Genomic DNA, 19,708 nt, shown 5'->3' with positions numbered 1-19,708 from the left:
TGAAGACATGCTCATATGTTGGCGAGGGTGTGGAGAAAAGGGGACTCTAGTACACTGCTGGTGGGAATGCAGACTTCTGCAGCCACTATGGAAAACTATGGTGTTACCTCAAAAAATTAAAAATTGAATTGCCATTTGACCCAGTAATCCCACTTCTAGGAATATACCCTAAGAAGCCTGAAACACAAATCAGGAAGAATATATGTACCCCCATGTTCATAGCAGCACTATTTACAATAGCTAAGATCTGGACACAGCCCAAATGTCCATCAGTAGACGAATGGATAAAAAAGCTGTGGTACATATATACAATGGAGTACTCTGTAGCTGTAATAAAGAAAGATCTTACCCTGGCCAGTTTGGCTCAGCGGTTGGAGAGTTGGCCTGTGGTTCAGAGAGACCGGGGTTCGGTTCCCATTGAGGGCATATGCATTGGTTGCAGTTTGTCCCCAGCACTGGTTGGGTAGTGTGGGTGGCAGCCACTCAATGTGTTCCTTTCACGTCAATGTTTCTCTCTCTCTCCCTCCTACTCTATCTGAACAGAAAATGGAAAAATGTCCTCGGGTGAGGATGGAAAAAAAAAAAAGAAAGATCTCTTATCCTTTGAGACGACATGGAAGGACCTGGAAAGTATTATCCTAAGCGAAACAAGCCAAGCAGAGAAAGACAAATATCATTTGATCCCACTTATATGTGGAATATAATGAACATAACAGTCTGAGGAACAGGGTGGTCCCAGAGACGTGGCAGTAGGGTACAGACTGACAATCCCCAGAAGAGGGGGTAGAGGGGGAGAGATAAACCACAGAACTTATAAGCATGTACACATAACCAATGGACATAGACAACAAAGCTGGGGACAGGGTGGGGAGGGAGCGGGAGGAGGGTGTCAATGGGGGAAAAAGGAGAAACATCTGTAACAAAACTAAAAAAAATAAAAATAAAAATAAACATGTTTTAATAAATGTTTATGGTCCAAATACTCTAGCTAAAAATCAGACTGACAGGGTGAATAAAAAAGCAGTACCATATTATATGCTGCTTATAAGATGTATACTTTATTTTGTTAAATATTGTTGCAAGTATTACAGATGTCTCCCCTTTTTTTCCCCATTGTCCCCCTCCACCTGGTTCCTGCCCCACCCCAGGCCTTCACCACCCTATTGTGTGTGTCCACAGGCAATCCATATATGCATCTAAGTTACAAGATGTACACTTGAAACATAAAGACATATATAGATCAGAAGTAAAGGGATGAAAAAATCATACCATGCAATCAGTGAATCCAAGAAAGCTGGAGTGGCTATTTTAATAACAGATAAAACAAACTCAAAACAAAAGTATTGTCAGAGATAAAAAGGGACACTTCATAATGATAAAAGTAACAAATCATCAGGAAGACATAATTGCCCACTGTATGTGTCTATAACAGAGGCTCAAAGTACACAAAGTAAAATTGATAGACCTAAAGGAGAAAACAGACAATTCAACACTCATAGCAGAAAATTTTAAGACCTCTACCTCTCAGCAATTGACAGAAGTACTCACTGACTGGGTGGCTGAGTTGGTTGGGGCATTGTCCCATACACCAAAACATAGCTGGTCAAATGCCAGTCAGGGCACATACCTACTTAGGTTGCAGGTTCGATCCCCAGTGGGAACGAATATGAAAATTTAACAATCTACGTCTAAATAATTCATGGGTCAAAAATGAAATCACAAGGGAAATCTGTAAATATTTTGAAGTTATTAACACAAAACTGAACAAATCAAAATTTATGGGGTGCAACTAAAGCAGTACTTAGAAGAAAACTTAAAGCTCTAAATGCTTATATTAAAAAGAAAAGTGTCATCCCATGGACTGAGAGGTCCTGGTTTGACACCTGGTCAGGGCACATACCCAGGCTATGGGCTTGATCCCCAGTAGGGGGTGTGCAGGAGGCAGCCGATCGATTTATCTCTCTCACATTGATATTTCTCCCTCTGTCTCTAAAATAAATAAATAAATAAAATAATTTTTTAATACAAATTAAAAAAAAACACCCAATGAAACACCTTAATACACCCATTAAATTAGCTAAAATTAAAGATTTACTCTCATAAACTGCTAGCAGTAATGTAAATACCATCATTTTGGAAAACAAACAATGCCTTATAAAGTTCAACACACTCCTGACATATGACTCGACCATCTTAAATGCTAAATACTGCCTTAGTAAATAAATACTATCTTAGATATTTATCAAGCAAAACAAAAATATGTTTCCACACAGAGGCCTGTACATGAATGTTCATAGCAGCTTTATTGTAATATCCCCGATGTGAAAATAACCCAAATATTCATCAAGGTAGATGGCTAAACAAATCCTAGACATGCAAACCACTGTGTAGTGATAGGAAACAGATGTGATGTCTGGAACATGGCAGATATTCAATTAATGTTATCTAAATGAATTAATCCCTTCCAATGAGTACCTAGTTAACAACTGTTTGTATTAATTTGGAAAAGCTTAGCACATTCAATATACAAAATAATACATCATCAGTCTGGAAGCCAAGTTTGAAAATACTAGGATTTCTTACAGTCATTTTTTTTTTAAATCCTTCCCGAAGGATACTTTTCCATATATCTTCAGATGGAGTGGGAAGTTGGGCGGGAGGGAGAGAGAAACAAGGATGTGAGAGAGACACATGGATTGGTTGCCTCCCACACCACCCCAACCAGGGCCAGGGACCCAATCGCAACTGAGGTACCTGCCCTTGACCAGAGTCAAACTTGAGACTTTTTGGTCCAAGGGCCGATGCTCTAATCTCTGAGCCAAACCGGCCTGGGCTTTACAGTCATTTTTATTAGTCTTTCCCATGTTCATCAATGTATCCATGAGTACATATATGCAGGCTATACTGAGTCACAGGTTCCACTTTTATTACCATGTGTACTTTTTTTGTTTTTGCAAGCCAAGTTTTTCTCTAAGTTTAGACCTGCACTGTCCAATCAGGTAGACATTAGCTACAGGTGGCTATTTAAATTTAAGTGGATTTAAATTAAATACAGTTTAAAAATCAGTTCCTCACACTAGCCACATTTCAAGCGCTCAAAAGCAATATGTGGCTAGTAGCTACAGTACTGGACAGTGTAGATACAGAAAATGTTCATCACCACAGATAGTTCTAATGGACAGCGCTGGCAACACAATTATAAATGGACCTCAGAAAACCTCACTTACTTCTTGGTTCCTACGATCCTCGTGCTCCTCTGCTGCTTAAAGGATGTGGGTCCCGGGGTCTAGCAAACGCAAGCACATGAGTGAATGCTAGGGGCCTCTGAACCCTGACCACAAAAAGACAATCCCACCTGTTTCTGTAGTGTGGTGGTGATACGTTCGCCTGACAAAAAGACAATACCCCTGTGCCCAGAAGAAATGAAGCTCTCCCGGGGCAACCACCTCAAACGAAGGAGGCAGGACGTTTTTAGAAGTGTGCCGTCCTATCCTCCTATGGCAGGTGACAATACCAGAGCCTTCATCTTCCCCATTCTTAAAACCCTGTCTGGATAGAGGCTCTAAAGGGAGGGGAAAAGAGAGGACAACGGATATGGGAGGCATTGGATATTTAAAAAAGGAATAGAAACTAATGGCAATCTGGCGACGAACTGAGTCCAAGAAGGTGAGGAAAAGGAAGAGGAAAAGTGGGGGGTGGAGGGGGAACAGGTAGATCTGACCTAGAAGGGTGGGGCCTGCGATGAGCTCTGATAAAACCAACTGTGAGCTTGGGACAAAAGCGAGGACCGCGTGCTGCAGGCTCGACAGCGCTACCTCTGAGGCATAACGGTCAAACCGAGAAACTCACGGCGGGTACTGCACCGAGTCTGGAAGACATCACTCCCTCTCCACGCCTAACAAATTCACCCAAGGGCTCCGGCCAGACCAACGCCACTTCTGCTCTCCTCGCCTCTCCCGGATGTGGAGTCTGCGCAGTCTGGGCCGCCCAACTCGGTTCTGAACGTCTACTTCCGCCTGGCGGCTTCCGAGGGGGCTGCTGCCGCCGAGTGAGTCACGTGACGAGCCACCCTCCGACTCCTCAGAGACCCCGCCCCCGGGTTGTTAGTGGGACCCAGAGGGCTGTGAGTGCGAGAGGAGCTTGAAGCCGGCCTCAGGAACCCCTCCCTCTCCTTCAGTGTCCCTCCACCCTTCATTCTCCTCCCAGGACGACGAGTGGTCTCTCTAGGTGCACAAGGAAATCAATTATTGCCCCTTTATTTATCTTAGAGAAATTGCAGACCCATTCCCGCTGTCCCAGCCCCCAGGTAGAGAGGCATAAGCTCTTTCATTGCTGAGGGTGCGAGAATTGGAGTCAGTGGCTGAGCAGGAAAGAAGCCAGGAAAGGCAAGCTTGGTGAAGACTTGAGGAAATAAATGAATATTGGGGGTGGAAATCTCATCTGCTTGCTTCAGGGTTCCAAACTTGCCCTGCTTTGGTGTGTGCGTGTATGTGTGGTCCCTAGGAGACATTTGGGTAACTCTTGAAATCTTGAAACAAATTATGTATGGGCCTCTCCCTAGAGGAAGTGTGTTTGTCTCCCTCCTTGAGGGGACCGGGAGGTGTTCTCTCAGAGGGACTTCCATGGGTTTTCTTAGATGGGCTGTGTTGGCTCCACTCAGAGTGACGGGGTCTGCTCCTCTCAGAATGACTATGTCCTCTCCTCTTAGCGGGACTGCGGCATCTCCTCTCAGAGAGTCTGTGGCATCTCCTCTCAGAGGGACTACGACATCTCCTCTCAGAGGGACTGTGACGGCTCCTCACAGAGAGACTGCGATGGCTCCTCTGGGATGGACTGCGATGGCTCCTCTGGGATGGACTGCGATGTCTCCTCTGAGAGGGACTGCGATGTCTCCTCTGAGAGGGACTGCGATGTCTCCTCTGGGAGGGACTGCGATGTCTCCTCTGGGAGGGACTGCGATGTCTCCTCTGGGAGGGACTGCGATGTCTCCTCTGAGAGGGACTGCGATGTCTCCTCTGGGATGGACTGCGATGTCTCCTCTGAGAAGGACTGCGATGTCTGCTCTGGGATGGACTGCGATGGCTCCTCTGGGATGGACTGCGATGTCTGCTCTGGGATGGACTGCGATGTCTGCTCTGGGATGGACTGCTATGGCTCCTCTGGGATGGACTGCGATGGCTCCTCTGAGAGAGACTGCGATGGCTCCTCTGAGAAGGACTGCGATGGCTCCTCTGGGATGGACTGCGATGGCTCCTCTGAGAGAGACTGCGATGGCTCCTCTGGGATGGACTGCGATGGCTCCTCTGGGATGGACTGCGATGTCTCCTCTGAGAGAGACTGCGATGGCTCCTCAGGGATGGACTGCGATGTCTCCTCTGAGATGGACTGCTATGGCTCCTTTGAGAAGAACTTTCCCTACGGAAGCTGTGGTGGTTTGGTTTCTTATGTGTGTGTTTCTCTGTAAGGCGACTGTATGAGGTTCTCTCCTTAGGGGTACCATATAGGATTCTCTCTTGGACCTGAACTCTGATTCCTCTTTTGGGGCTCATAGACTCTGGGCTAGAGATTTTTCTGTAGAAGTTTTTCTTAGATCTGCCACTGTCATTTTGAATGGTACCCAAAGGATGTCTGATTGTGGTGGTACTTCTTTTGGGAACTCTGTGCCTGGGCAGTGGGTAAGGTCTGGGTTGGAAAGAGTTATCTGTTTCTGGTTGTTGAGTTGAGCTGGATTGGTCTGTTTCTTCCCACAATGTGCTCCCCTGTTTAGTGGCTGGGTCTGTTGGCTTTAGCTTGACAACTGACATCGGGTCTCTTTTGATATCTCTTGGTAAGCTTTGGTCTCTGGCTTTTTGTTTTGGTTGGTAGTTTTTGCTTGACCACAAATGGTCTGCCTTTGTCCTGTCCTCAGGCTTTGGCCCAGCAACTGCCATAATCCTGTGGGCTCTTTGAAATGCCTTCCTTAGTCCGTGAAAAAGCAGTTCAATGAATTTGGGTTGGGAGGATTTCTTAGGGTGTCTTTTTAAAGAGGCAGTAGTCTGAGATGCTCCATTCCTTTTCCTTTTTAACTGGGCTGGTAATTCCCTAGAGGGACTCAGTATTATGAATCTGCTGTTTGTATGGAATTTTTTGTCTTGTGTTCTGAATCCCTTGGTGATTTTTGTTGGATATTTTGAATCATGGGTATATTTGGTTCTCACTTTAGTCCATTTTTCATCCTGACTGCTTTCAGAGTTACTCTCTGATAAAGAGTGCACTTCAGTGAATTCACAGTGCCCAGGTTCTCCAATATCTGTCTTTCCTAGTAGGTCAGGGCTGCCACATTGCTTTTGCCTAATGTGGACTTGTACAGAAGCAGGAGACTGGGAAGACTGAAACGGGAAATCTGTTGTAGAAGTAGGACTCTTGGAAGCTGGAGTACAGATTTTAGCTTTCCTTCGTGATGATGATATAGAGCTCCTTGGTGTGATGGATCTTTCTCTTCTATAATACTTTGAAACTTGGGATCTTTTTCTAATTCGTAACCTAAAGCCAAGGTGCAATCTAATCTCTCCATGGCCTTCAGGAGTGCTTACAAGGCGGAGCTGTGGGTAGATAAGAAGATAAGGCCCAAAAGTGGCCTGTAATTTATGACAACAATGAAATCCTGAACATCGGCCACACTGTAGGCAGATAGGGTATTTTAGGACCAGACCTGAAGCTAGCGGTGGAGGTACATTGTCGGGTATTTGACTCTTTAACAGTTTTGCTGCTATTTTTAGCTGCAGATCTTGTAGCAACTGCAGCTGTTCTGGGAGGTCTGCCTTGGCCTGGGAAAGATAACTTGGCTTGAGGGGGTGCTGGGATTCAAAAATCCTTTTCTGTGATTCACTCTGTGAGTTCTCACTCTCTTCCAGTGGAACAGGATCTTTCAGAGTGAAAAATATATTGAAAGAAGACTCTGACTCTGCTGGGTCAGGAAGCTGCCCCCCTGTATATGAAACAGGCATGTGTTTAAGGACTTCCTGGGATATACCAATGAGCTTTGAGTTTGTTTTCTTTATTCTCACTCTAGCTCCAGAATATTGCTGTACTATGGAGGACATAGAACCACGCGTCCATATCCTTAAGGCCATTCTATTCTCATGACCATGGCATGAAGTATGTCTCTGAATGTAGTTTTTGACCACTGAAGCTTTAGAAATAGTACCTCGATCTACCTCTAGCAAACTCTGGGAAAATTTCATCAATTCAGCAGGAACCCCAAATAAATTCTGAATAAATTGACGGGTATCAGCAGTGGCTCTTTCTGTTAAAGATGTTTGAGAACAAAGCTTCCTTTCCATAGTGGTCCCCAAGACATTCCCCAGCATTAGCATATTGGAAAGATATTTTCTAGGTAGTCTCTGCTTCCAGGAGTGACTCTCCCAGACATTCTGTTGTCTTCCCAGGACAGACCAGGTAAGGCCTCTTCGAGCCCCTGATCCTGCCTGAAAGGCCTTTGATGCTGATATCCACCTTTGTTGTGGATGCTGGAAGAGGCCCTGGAGTGAATTCTCTAACTTGGCCACCTGCCTCCTCTGAATCTTCTCTTTAGATATGACATCCACTCCTGGGATCCCGGAATGGGGTGTTTCTGTAGTGTTAGCTGTCTTATCAGAGGGTTGATTATGAAGAAGGTGCAAGGGAAAGGTTGAAGCAGGGTCTATGGAGGACTCTTTAGGATGAAAAATATCTGTCCAGAGGTTTTTTATATCCAAGGTTCTAGATTCTTCTGTCATCTCAGAATCCCAAAGACCTAATTCAGATGTTGTTTTGACAGGGCTTGATATACCTGAGTTTGAAGAGTTATGCAGAAACCTAGAGAAATAATTCCCTATTTGTAACTCTTCTCCTGATGTTGACTGCTCAGATTTCCTCATCTGATATACCTGTCTTAGATTCAAATCCTCAGATTCCATAACTTGAAGAGGCCTTGTTTTTATTCCTATAGATTTCACAGCCTGAAGCCCTTGTTCATGAGTCAACACTGCAGGATCCTCAAATGGAGATGTTGGCTGTGAGGTTAATTCTGCAGATTTCACTTCAGTGTTTGACCCTGGTTTTAACTCCACAGATTTCACTTTTTGAGAACATGACTCTAGTGTCAACACCTCACATTTTAAGTCCTGCAGCTCAGAGCCTGAAATCAATTTCACAGAATTTGCACCACAAAGCAACGGCTCTTTGTTCATCTTCACAGACTTTACATCTTCAAGCAGTGGCTCTGGTACAAATAACTCAGATTTTGCACCATTTAATGGAGGATCTAAAACAGAGTACCCAGCTTGCTGCTGTGACCCAAGATGGTTCTCCAAAACGTGGACTTCTGGAAACTTAGTTCCTGGAGTTAACTGAAATTTTACACCTTGCAGATGTAGTCCAGAATTAAATAAAATAGACTTTGTACTTTGAGATTCTGACCCAGGGTTCAATTCAGAAGGCTTCATGCCTTGTGTCCTTATAGAGTTTATACATTGAAGTTCTGACCCTGAATTCAATTCAGAAGAATTCACACCTTGCAGCTTTGGGCCAGAGTTGGACTCCGTTGTCATTATACCTTGAAAATTTGTCCCTGAAGTCAACTCAGAAGATTTTACACCTTGCAAGAGTGGCCCAGAGTCACATCCAGTAGAATTTACACATTGTAATTTTGGCCCTGGATTCAACTCACAAGAATTTTTGCACTGCATCTGTGGCCCAGGGTTGTATTCCATAGGTGCTACACCTAGAAAATTTGACTCTGGAATCAATTTAGATTTCAAACCTTGCCAGTGTGGTCCAGAGTTGAACACCTTAGATGTCTCACTTTGAATCTCTGTCCCTTGATTCAATTCAGAAGACTTCATACCTTGAAGTTTTGAAACTGAAGTTAATTCAGAGGAGTTTACGCCTTGCGAATGTGGCCCAGGATTGCATCCAGTAGAATTCACACACTGAAGTTTTGGGTCTGAAATGAATGAGGAAGAATTTATACCTTGCAAATGTGGCCCAAGGTAGAATACTTTAGATTCTGTACCTTGAGGATCTGGTCCAGGATTCAACTCATAAGATTTTAGACCTTGCAACACTGGTGCAGTGTTAAATGCCATAAAATTTATACATTGAAATTGTGGCCCTGGATTCAGTTCAGAGAATTGCCCACCTTGCAATTTAGGTTCATGCTTGAATTCCAGAAATGGTTCATCTGGAAGTTTCATCTTGGTGCTCAGCTCAGATCTTACCTCTTTTAATGGTGCCCCAGCATTGAACTCTACAGATTGCATACCTTGAAACTTTGTTCCCAGGCACAATTTAGAAAATGTTACATCTTGCAACTGTTGCTCAGGATTGAATTCAATAGATTTCACATCTTGAAGCTTTGTCCTTTTACATAATTCTGGAGATTTTACATTTTGCAAATGTAGCCTAGGATTGGACACCACACGTTTGACACTTTGAAGCTCTGGCCATGGATTTAACTTACAAGATTTCTCATCTTGCCACTGCTTACCAGCATTGAACTCAGAAGATATCACACTGTGAACCTTTGATTCCAAGGCCAACTCAGAGGGTTTTGCAGCCTGAAATTTTGGGCCATCATTGACCTCCGTAGAGTTCATCACTTGAAAGTTTATTGACTCAGAAGATTCTGCACCTTGCAACTTTGCCCCAGATTTGAATTCCATAGATTTCATACCTTGTGTCAACATAGACACTTTCCTATTGTGTGGGGCTGAGTTGAACCCCAAAGATTTAACATCTTGTACTTTTGTACCTAGAGTCAATTCAGAAGATTTCATATCTTGCCACGTTGGTCTGGTGATGAATCCCACAGATTCTTCACTTTGAAGCTTTGTCTCTGGTGTTAACTCAGATGTCACAACTTGTAACTGTGGAACAAGTTTTAACTCAACAGATTTCAAATCTTGACGCCTCCTCTCTAGTGTCAAATTAGATTTCTCACCTTGACTCTGTGGTCCATGGTTGGACTTCACAGATTTCACACCTTGAAGCTTCCTCCTCTGGGTTAAATCAGAAGATTTTTCACCCTGTAACTTTGGACTATAGTTGAAGTTCACATCTCGAAGCTTTATCCCTGGGATCACTTCAGAAGATTTCATACCTTGAAAGTGTGGTCTAGAATTGAGCCCCATAGATTTTACATCTTGAAGCTTTATACCCATGATCAAGTCAGAACATTTTATGTCTAGTAACTGTGAATCTGAGTCCAACTCAAATGTTGTACCTGGAAACATCTTCCCTTGAGTCAAATCAGATTTCTCACCTTTTAACTTTGGACTAGGTTTGAATTCTACAGATTTCATATCTTGAAGCTTTTCCCTTGGGGTTACTTCAGATTTCATACCCTGCAAGTGTGTTCCAGACCTGAAATTCTTAGATTTTACATCTTGAAGCTTTATATCCATGATTAACCTAGAATAATTTATATCTTGCAACTGCGAGCCTGACTTGAATTCTGATTTCTCTTTTTCAAGCTTTGTCCCCAGTTTCAGCTCAGAAGATTTCACAACTTGTAACTGGGGGCCAGGGCTGAATTTTTTATGTTTTACATCTTGAAGCTTTGCCTTTGAGGTTGCTTCAGAAGATTTCATACCTTGTAACAATGACCCAGGTCTGAAATCTATAGATTTGACACCTTGAATCTTTGTCCCTACAGTTGATTTAGAAGAAGTTGTACCTTGCAACTGTGAACTGGGATTTAATTCAGCAAGTTTCATATCTTGGGACTTTATCTCAGGTGGCAACTTAGAAGATTTTAGACTTTGCCACTGTGACTCAGAGTTGAAATCCTCAGATTTCACACCTTGAAGCTTTGTTTGAAGAGCCAATTCAGGTGACTTCACACTTTTCAAGTGCAGTGGGGAGCTCAATTCTATAGTTTTATCACTTTGTAATTGTGACCCTTGGCTTAATATGCCAGATTTGACCTCTGGAAGCTGTGGTTCTTGCATAAGCACTAGAGACTTTACACCTTGAAGCTGTGTTCCTGGGGATGACTGTAAGGGTTTCACTTCTTGAAGCTGTAGTCCTGGGGTCAATTTAGGAGATTTCCCATCATGCAAGTGAAGCCTGGATTTGAACATCATAGATTTTATATCACAGGGCTTTGACCTCAAGGTCAGGTCATGTGATTCCATACTTCTAAACTGTAAACAAGGTTTCAAATCAGAACCTTGAGGCTGATGTTCCTGGTGTGATGCCAATGATGGTATACCTTGAAGCTCTGGTTTTTCAGTCAGCCTAGATGATTTTGTACCTCTTAACTGTATCAAAGGTTTCAACTCTGCTGGTTTGACACATTGAGATTGAAACCCAAGATTTGGCAGAGATTTCATACATTGAAACTCTATTGTAGGCATCCACTGAACAGATTTTATAGTTCCAAGCTGTGGCTCTTGGTTTAACCCTACACTTTTCATACCTTGATGCTGTGGCTCTGATGTTGATGTCAGAAATTTCCCTTTTTGCAGTTGTGGTCCTGGGGGCAACTCAGGGGTTTTCACGCTCTGCAACTGTGGCCCACTGTTGAATTCCATATATGTTGCACCTGGAGTTTTTGGCTCTAGAGTCAATTCTAGTGACTTCACATCTCTTGATTGTATCAAAGATTTCAACTCTGCAGATTTGACATCTTGTGATTGTAACCCAAGATTTAACCCTAAAGATTCTACACTTTGGAACTCAGGTTCTTGTATCCACTGAATATATTTCATACTTTCAAGTTGTGGCTCTTGTTTTAAATCAATAGTTTTTACTCCTTGAAGCTGTGGTTCTGAAGTTGACACCAAGGGTTTCACTTGGTGCAGCTGTGGCCTTGGGGTCAACTTGGGAAATTTTATGTTTTGCAACTGTGGTTCAAGTTCAAACTCTTTAGATTTTACACCTTGAATATTTGATTCAGGAGCCAATTCAAATGATTTTGTATCTTTCAACTCTAACTCAGAGTTGAGTTCTACTAATTTTCCATCTTTAAAGTTTAGCTCTGGAATTAACTCCAAAGACTTCCCATCTTCTGACTTAGACCCTCTCTTCACACATTGCTCTGAATTCACACATTGCTTCTCTGGTGAGGTTACAAATATCTCACCATCCTGTTCTGGCTCAGGAGTTAAATTCACAAGTGTCATTCCTTGAAACTGTTGCCTTGGTGCTGAATCCACAGATTTTACTCCCTGAAACTTCTGTATTCTGGTTACATTAACAGGTTTTACTACCTGCTTCTTTAGCCTTGGGGTCAACTTCACAGATTTTTCCCACTGCAGTGGATCTGGAGTCTCCTCTAATGATTTTGAACTTTGAAGTTTTAAACATGGGGTAATTCCCACAAATTTCATGTCTTGCATTTGTGGTTCTGAAGTCAATTCCTCAGGTTTCTTACCTTGCAATTGAGGCCCTTGGAGCAGTGGCCCTGGTGCAAAAGGCACAGAATTCTCACCTTCCATCTTTGGCCCACGTTTTAATTTCACAGTTTTTATATCTTGCCGTTGCATTCTTGGGACCAACTCCACAGTTTTAAATTCTTGACTTCTTGAATGTAAAGTCAACTGAACAGATTTCACACCTTGAAGCTTGGAATCTGGGGTGATTTTTACAGTTTTGACATCTATTTGTGGTCCTAAGCTTAACTCCACAGATTTCTTACCTTCCAGGTGTGGACTTGGGCATCTTAAGCATTGTCCTGGAGTTAAGGCCACAGATTTCACATCTTCCAGCTCTAATTCTGAGATCAACAACTCAGACTTTAAACCTTGAAGTTTTGAGCTTGGGGTCAGCTCCACTTGTTGCACATCTCCCATCTGTGGCCCAGGGGTAAACATTATAGATTTGGCATCTCCCAATTTTGGCTTTGGTGTTAACTGCATAGATTTCATACCTCCCAAATGCGACAGTGGAGTTAAATCCACAGATTCCATATCTTCTTGCTGTGGCTCTGGGATTAGTACCTCAGATTTTAAATCTTGAGACTTTGAGATTAGAGTCCACTCCATAGGATTTACATCTTGCATCTGTGGTCCTTGGATCAATTCAGAAGATTTCATACCTTGTAACTGTGGACTTCTGATCAACTTAGAAAAGTTTACACTTGGCAACTGTTGCCCAGGAGTTAATTCCATAGATTTTGCATCTGCTATCTGTGGCTCTGAGACTAATTTATGAGAAATGTCACTATCAAAGTTTGACATTTGACCTACTTCTACACATTTTACACCTTGAAACAGTGGCTCTGGTACTAACATCTCAGGCTTAACCCCTTGCTGTTCAGGTCCTGGGGTCAACTCCATAGAGCTTACTCCTTGCTTCTTTGGCTCTGGAGTCAACTCAGAAAATTTTACACATCGTAGTTGTGGCCCTGATTTTAACTCTGAAGGTTTCACACCTTCAGGTTGAGTTCCTGATGTCAGATCACTAAATTTGTTATCTTGTAGCCATGGCCCTTGGTTATGCCCCACCTGTTTCATAACTTGAAGCCCTGGATACATCTTTGCTAATTTGGAATCTTGAAGCCCTAACTCTGAAGTCATCTCCACAGAATTCTTGCCATGAAACAATGATCCTGGGGTTTGCTCCCCACATTTGACACCTTGATGCTTTGGCCCTGCCGTCAATGAAGAAAACTCAACATCTTGCTGCCTTTGCCCTAGTTTCCATTCCTCAGATTTTACATCTTGAAATTGTATTTCTGAGGTCAGTGTCACAGATTTCATGCTGGGAATTTGTGATCCTTCAACAGACAAAATAGATTTCATATTTTCAGCTGGGAGCCCTTGGCTTAACTGCAAAGATGACTCTGCTACAAACTCTGCAGACTTTATATCTTGAATCCGTGTTCCTGGTATAAACTGCACATCTTTGAAATCTTGAAGCTTTGGTTCTGGGGTCAAATCAGAAAATCTAACATTTTTTAAGCATAGTCCTGAATTTAGTTCCACAGATTTTATACCTTGAGGTTGTGGTTCATTAGTTGACTGTACAGATCTATCACTTTGATGCTTTGGCTGTAGGAAAAAATCAAACAATTTGATTTCTTGCATTGGGGAAGCTGGGAACAATTCATCAGATTTCACACCCTGGTGCAGGGGTCCTGATATTAAATCTATAGATTTTCCTCCTTGAAGAAGTGGCCCTGGAGATAACTTTGAAAATCTGACACTTTGCAACTGTGGCCCTATAGTCAAGTGGTCTGATATACTTTGCAGCACTGGCGCTTGTGTCAGCTTCTCTGATTCTACAGCTCTGGGTGTAGTTGACTGTTGAATTAAATTAACATATTTCACATCCTGTAATTGTGGGTCTGGATTCAACTGCCTAGAATTTGCTTCCTTGGGCTGTGACTCTGGAGTCAACGCCATAACATATGGTTTTGGTCTTGTAATAAACTTTTTAGATCCTACCACTAATGGGGCTGACTCTGGTTTTATACTTTGAGGCTGTGGTTCTGAGATCAATGGAACAGATTTCACACTTTGAAATTGTGGTTCTGAGATCAAATCTTCATACTTCATAACTTCTGAATATGGTCCTAGATTAAGATTAGATTTAGTATCTTGGGAGTCTGGGATCAACATCTCTGATTTCATACCTTGTACCTCTGATCCTGGTACCAACTTCAGAGATTCTTGTATTGTGTATTGTGACACAGGGGTCTCCCCTATGGCTTTTATACTTTGGAGCTTTGTCTCAAGGGTACCTTGGAATGACATTGAGTTCATCTGCCTAGATTCTGAAGCATGGCTCAATGGCCCTGGGTTATTTTCTAAAGATGATTGTATCAACCCCACAGAGTCTTTCTCATGGTGACAAGTGTCAGAGATTAACTTTGCTTCTGTTTCTTGATATCCTGGCTCTGAAATCATCCTTAAAGATTCTGAAGCTTGATGCCATGGGGTCAATCCTTCAGGTTCTGTGGCTTGATAATTTGATTTAGGGATCAACTGTACAGATTTTACTGCCGGAATGTGTATTCCTGGTATCAGCTCCTCATATTTCATACCTTCTACTGGTGTCTCAGGAATCAACCCCCTACATTCTACCATTCGAGGAGTTTCCACATCTTTAAGCAATAGTACTTGGGCTATCTCCTCAGATCTTATATCTTGTAACCATGGCCTTGGGGCCAACTCCGCAAATTTCATATCCTCCTGGTCTGGTCTTGGGGTCAACTCCACAGTTTTTAAATCTGGCAACTCTGGTGGAAGGGTCAAATGAACATAGTCTATACCTTGCAACTGTGAATTGGAGGTCAAATCTATAGATTTCCTACTTTGCCACTGTTGTTCTGGGGCTAACTCAGCAGATTTTTCACTTTGCTGTTGTGGTCCAAGGGTCAATTGGATAGTTTTCTCACCTTGAAGCTGAGATCCTGGGTATGACTGCACAGATTTCCCATTTTGTAGCTGTGGTATGGAGGTCAACTTATCAGATTTTACACTCTGCTGTTGAAGTTCTATGGCCAATTCTAAAGAGTTCACAGTTGGGATCAGCTGTTCATATTTTACTATTTGTGGGATAGAACTGGTGGTTATATCTACAGGTTTTATACTTTCCAACCCTGGTCTCATGGTCTGTTTCTCAGATTTTACATTTGGCAACCCTAGGGGTAACTTAATCGAATCCATAATTTTAAGTTGTGACATTGGCTTTGCCCCCATATTTTTCATGCCTTGAAGCAGTGATGTACTAGTCATTGTTTCAGATTCTGTAACTTGATGCAGTGGTTTTGGGCTCATTCCCATAGATTCTGTACCTTGACCCAGTGGCTTTGGGGTTGTCCTTAAAGATTCCATTATTTGATTATGGGACTGTGTCAACTCTACAGATTTCTTCATTTGTAGCCATATGTCAGAGGTCAGTTCCATAGTTTCTATAACTTGATGGCTTTGCCTTGGGCTCATCTCAGAATATTCCAGAATTTGATGCCATGGGGTCAACCTTGAAGATTCCATGTTTTGAGGTGGCACTGGGGTTAATGTCATAGATTCTCTGCCTTGTTGATATGGTTGTGGAGTCATCCTCACAGAGTCTAGCACGTGAATACATGGCCCAGGAGTCAACTCCAGAGATTCTCTGACTTGAAATATTGGCCTTGGGGTCAAATCCTGAGCTTCTACAACTTGTGACTGTGGTTCTATGGTCATTCCCATGAATGACCCTAATGCTATTGGGGTTGTCTTTAGAAAATGTATGGATTGATGCAATGGCATCCCTGATTCCATGACTTTAGGTGGTAGCTTTGGAGGTACACTCACAGATTCTCTAATTCCAGGTGGATCAATAGTAGTAGGAGAACTAGAAGAAGTCAAATCATCTGGTTGAGTTGCCTTTGGGGTCAAATTAGAAATATAAGTCTTTGAATCTAGGGTATCACCTGGCTGTGCTGGTGGAATTATTCCCATGCAATCCATAGCTTGTAATAGTGCCACTGGAGTTACTTTTATGATATCCATGACTTGATGCAATGGCCTGGGTGTCATGTTCAATGATTTTGTGTTTTGACATATTGGCCCAGGAATAATTTTCAATGGTTCTATGACTTGACTTTGTGGCTTTGAAGTTATGCCTACTGACTCAATGACTTTATGTTGTCTCTCTGGGGTCATTTCCACAGTTTCCATGACTGTATGCTGTGGCCTTGGACTCATCTTTCCTGGTTGTATGATCTGATGGTTCAAAAATGTGTTAATTTTAACTGACTCTTTGACTTGATATTGTGGCCTTGGGGTCATTCCCACTGATTCTATGATATGTGGGTGTGATTTTTTAGTTACCCCCATGGAATCCATGACTTGAAGCAATGCTTCAGGAGTTACCTTCATATTATCTGTGACTTGATTCAGTGGTCTTGAGGTCATCTTTTTTGATTCTATAACTTGATGCTGAGGACTTGGGGTTACCTCCACTGATTCAATAATGTGATATGCTGAGTTTGAGCTTACACTCACTGTTTCCATTGGTTTTACAACTTCATTTGGCCGTGGAAACAAACCCACAGATTCTGTCAATTCTGATTGTGGTTCTGGAATCATCCCCATTGAATCCATGACTTGAAGCAATGCCAGTGGTGTTACCTTTATTCTATCTGTGACTTGATATGATAGCCTTGGAGTCAATTCCACATTAGTCACTTGGGTCTCATGCTGCTCTATGCTTTTTTCTGGAAGACCTCTTACCCTCTGCTCTATACTAAGTTCTAGCATATATTTTGAGTCCTTCTGCAGGAAAGTGGTTTCCTTTTGAATTATGTCAACTTTTAAACTTTTGGGAAGTGGAGTTCCCATTGATGTAACTAATGGGTTGGATCCAAGGATTTGGGGGCCACCCCCAGGTTGTGACTGCTTACCTGGGATAAGTGATTGTGAAATTTTTGTTTCTGTTCTATTTAATCCAGATTCCACTCCAGTGTTCACATGGCGCTGAAATGATGGAAGGTCTGGGGATTTATTGTTGATATTTTGCTCAATGCTTTGATGAATGGGCATAGATAAATGGATTTGGGGTTTCTCTGGTTCAGGGATGCCTCCATGTAACTCAATTAAATAATTCAGCATCGTCCATGATTCTCTCACAGGCAGAGGCACTGTTTGTTTCTTCAAAGTACAAACCTTCCAAGCCATATGTCCCTCTAACTCCCACCTAGCCAAAGGAGACAGCTGGATTGGAGTCCATCCTGGGACTTGTGGTCTCTTCTTGAAAACAGAATTTGGCTGATGATCTGATCTTAGATGATTATTGCTCCTTCTCTCATATTTTGTTTTTACTTGTTTGAAGAAACCCAGGGATTCAAAAATAGAATTCATTAAAGAGCTTTGAGGTCTTAAAGGTGAAAGAGCTGCCAAGTTCTGAAGGAGTTTTGATTTCCCAAGGTCTGAGAGCTGAAAAGGAGGCAGGGATGTGCTTTGGTTCTTGAACACAGGTGGTTGCTTTTTAGATAAAATAGGTAAACTGTGGCTTCGGAATTGCCAGGTTGTTCCTTCAGAAAAGTGAGACAAACTGGAGCTGCATGATGACCCAGAAGAGGTGCTGTGGTTAGTAGGATATTTTGCCATCTTACAGTCACAAAATGGTAGAATAGGCTCCTGCGCCACAAGAACAGGGGAGGTGGAGGAAGAAATCATATCCTGTGGTTCAGGCAAACATGATTCCATAAGAGCTGATCTAGGGTATAAAGAGAAAAGTTTCATTTTGGTTTGAAACAGGAAAAGGTGAAAAAGGAAAAAATAATAATCATTTAAAATGCAAAATATTTTGGACTGAGGAAGAAGAAGAACAACAACAAAAGGTTGCTTTCTCCAACATCATTTACTTATGGAAAGAATTCCTCCACCAAGACCAAGGCCATTCATTTCTATCAGAAATGATCAATAGACCAATGGTTCTTAAATTTCCTTTAAACCCAGAACTTTCCCCCATTGTCAAAACTAACTAACTAACTAACTAACTAACTAACTAACTAACTAACTAACTAACTCTCTTTTCCTTCTCCCTCCCTCCTTCCTCATCTCCCTTCCTCCCTCCCTCTTAAAAACTCTACCACCTTCAATTCTCACTCAGAAACTATATTCCCTGACCTTGCACTTTCCAGATGTTGGAAGATTCGTTGAAGACAGAGTATACATTCCTGGGTCCATCCCTCAGGGAGGCCTGAAAAGCTGGATGAAAAAGAGTATGTCAGTGTAATGGAAGTGATATTAAAAGTACTGGTAAGGAAACCAATAAGAAGAGGGATTTAACTTAGAAAGTAAACAGCTATGATAGTGTGGAAAGTAAAACAGAGTCCCAGGTATCTTACTTTTAACTTTCTACAGTTTATCAGTAGGATAGGCTGAAGAGAGAAAACTTAGACACAGTAAAGATCAGTTTTACTCACCATGTCAGGTTAGTTTTAATATAACCCATCCTGAGATTTTCTTCCCACTGTTGAACTAGGAGTAGAGGTAAAGAATCTATTAATATTTTGACTATTGACATCACCTAGTCCAAACTCCTTACTTTGCAAATAAGGAAACAAAGATGAAGTCATGCCCAAGATTATAAAGCTAATTAGTGGTAGAGCTCAGGTTTAGCCTAGGTCTCAAGTTTGTTTCTTTAACTATACTGCCCTCGCCATGTAGAATAGATGTAAGCCATTGGAAAGAGGAGGAATAATCATGGTAGTAGGGAGTTGGACTCGGGGAAACAGATATAACACATATCTTTCCCTCCAAAAGAGTTTATCTGTGGTAGGGAAAAAGGTATTGAAACTTTCTACACCAAACTCTTGGTAGTTACCCCTTCTCCATTCTTCAATCTCACCAAGTTTCTTTCCTGATACTTTGAGCATTACACAAAATGAAATGAGGAAAGGAAGCATGGAAAGAATTATGGAGCCATTTACATCTCTTTGAAAGTGGAGATGCTAGAAAAAATAAGCACATTTCTTTCATTAACATAATCTTTTTCAACCTCCTGCCCTCCATCAGTTGTTAAAAGCTAGAGTTTTAAAAAATACCCACAGTTGATCTGTCATTAGCCTTGAGCTAAAGAATAAAGCATAGCATTTTTCTCACCTGTGATTTTCTGGATCATTTTCAATCTATGCTGCTTTGAAGTCTAGAGAGGCACAAAAAGAAAAAGAAAAAAAATCAGGTAGTGTTTTAGGTTAGAGAATTTATTGACAGTGCATTTCATCTTATAGGCATAAATATTGAGATAA

General features: G+C 42.0%; 2 protein-coding genes across 3 annotated transcripts in view; both read right to left on the bottom strand.

Moving 5' to 3' along the window:
* The window catches only part of ZNF512 (zinc finger protein 512), a 32,694-nt gene extending 28,728 nt beyond the window's left edge, over window positions 1–3,966 (bottom strand). Inside the window, exons 1-2 of one of the 2 annotated variants that reach the window (XM_036263226.1) lie at window positions 3,850–3,966; window positions 3,228–3,286 (exon numbers count right to left, since the gene is read on the bottom strand). In XM_036263226.1, coding sequence (XP_036119119.1) covers window positions 3,228–3,286; window positions 3,850–3,879 — 89 coding nt within the window. In that variant the 5' untranslated portion in view covers window positions 3,880–3,966. The remainder of the gene's footprint in view (window positions 1–3,227; window positions 3,287–3,849) is intronic. The other variant, XM_036263227.1, reaches the window with a different exon arrangement.
* A 533-nt stretch (window positions 3,967–4,499) lies between these two features.
* On the bottom strand, window positions 4,500–18,912 carry CUNH2orf16 (chromosome unknown C2orf16 homolog). Its single transcript, XM_036263443.1, has 8 exons — window positions 18,884–18,912; window positions 18,585–18,665; window positions 14,765–18,171; window positions 12,563–13,198; window positions 11,159–12,460; window positions 9,425–11,032; window positions 5,273–8,923; window positions 4,500–5,056 (listed from the first exon to the last, which is right to left on the bottom strand). The coding sequence occupies exons 1-8, from the start codon at window positions 18,910–18,912 to the stop codon at window positions 4,500–4,502; spliced, it is 11,271 nt and encodes a 3,756-aa protein (XP_036119336.1).
* Between the last annotated feature and the right edge of the window lie 796 nt (window positions 18,913–19,708).

Source organism: Molossus molossus, unplaced genomic scaffold (genome assembly GCF_014108415.1).
Source record: "Molossus molossus isolate mMolMol1 unplaced genomic scaffold, mMolMol1.p scaffold_m16_p_15, whole genome shotgun sequence".
NCBI classification, from domain to species: domain Eukaryota; kingdom Metazoa; phylum Chordata; class Mammalia; order Chiroptera; family Molossidae; genus Molossus; species Molossus molossus.
This window is presented reverse-complemented; position numbering and strand designations above follow the sequence as displayed.

Coding starts and splice junctions, on each gene's coding strand:
- CUNH2orf16 (XM_036263443.1), bottom strand. CDS start 18,912: ATGGGTTATATTAAAACTAACCTGACATG. Junction 18,666..18,883: donor ATTAAAACTAACCTGACATG/GTGAGTAAAACT, acceptor TTTTTCATCCAG/CTTTTCAGGCCTCCCTGAGG. Junction 18,172..18,584: donor CAACATCTGGAAAGTGCAAG/GTCAGGGAATAT, acceptor TTTATACCCTAG/ATCAGCTCTTATGGAATCAT.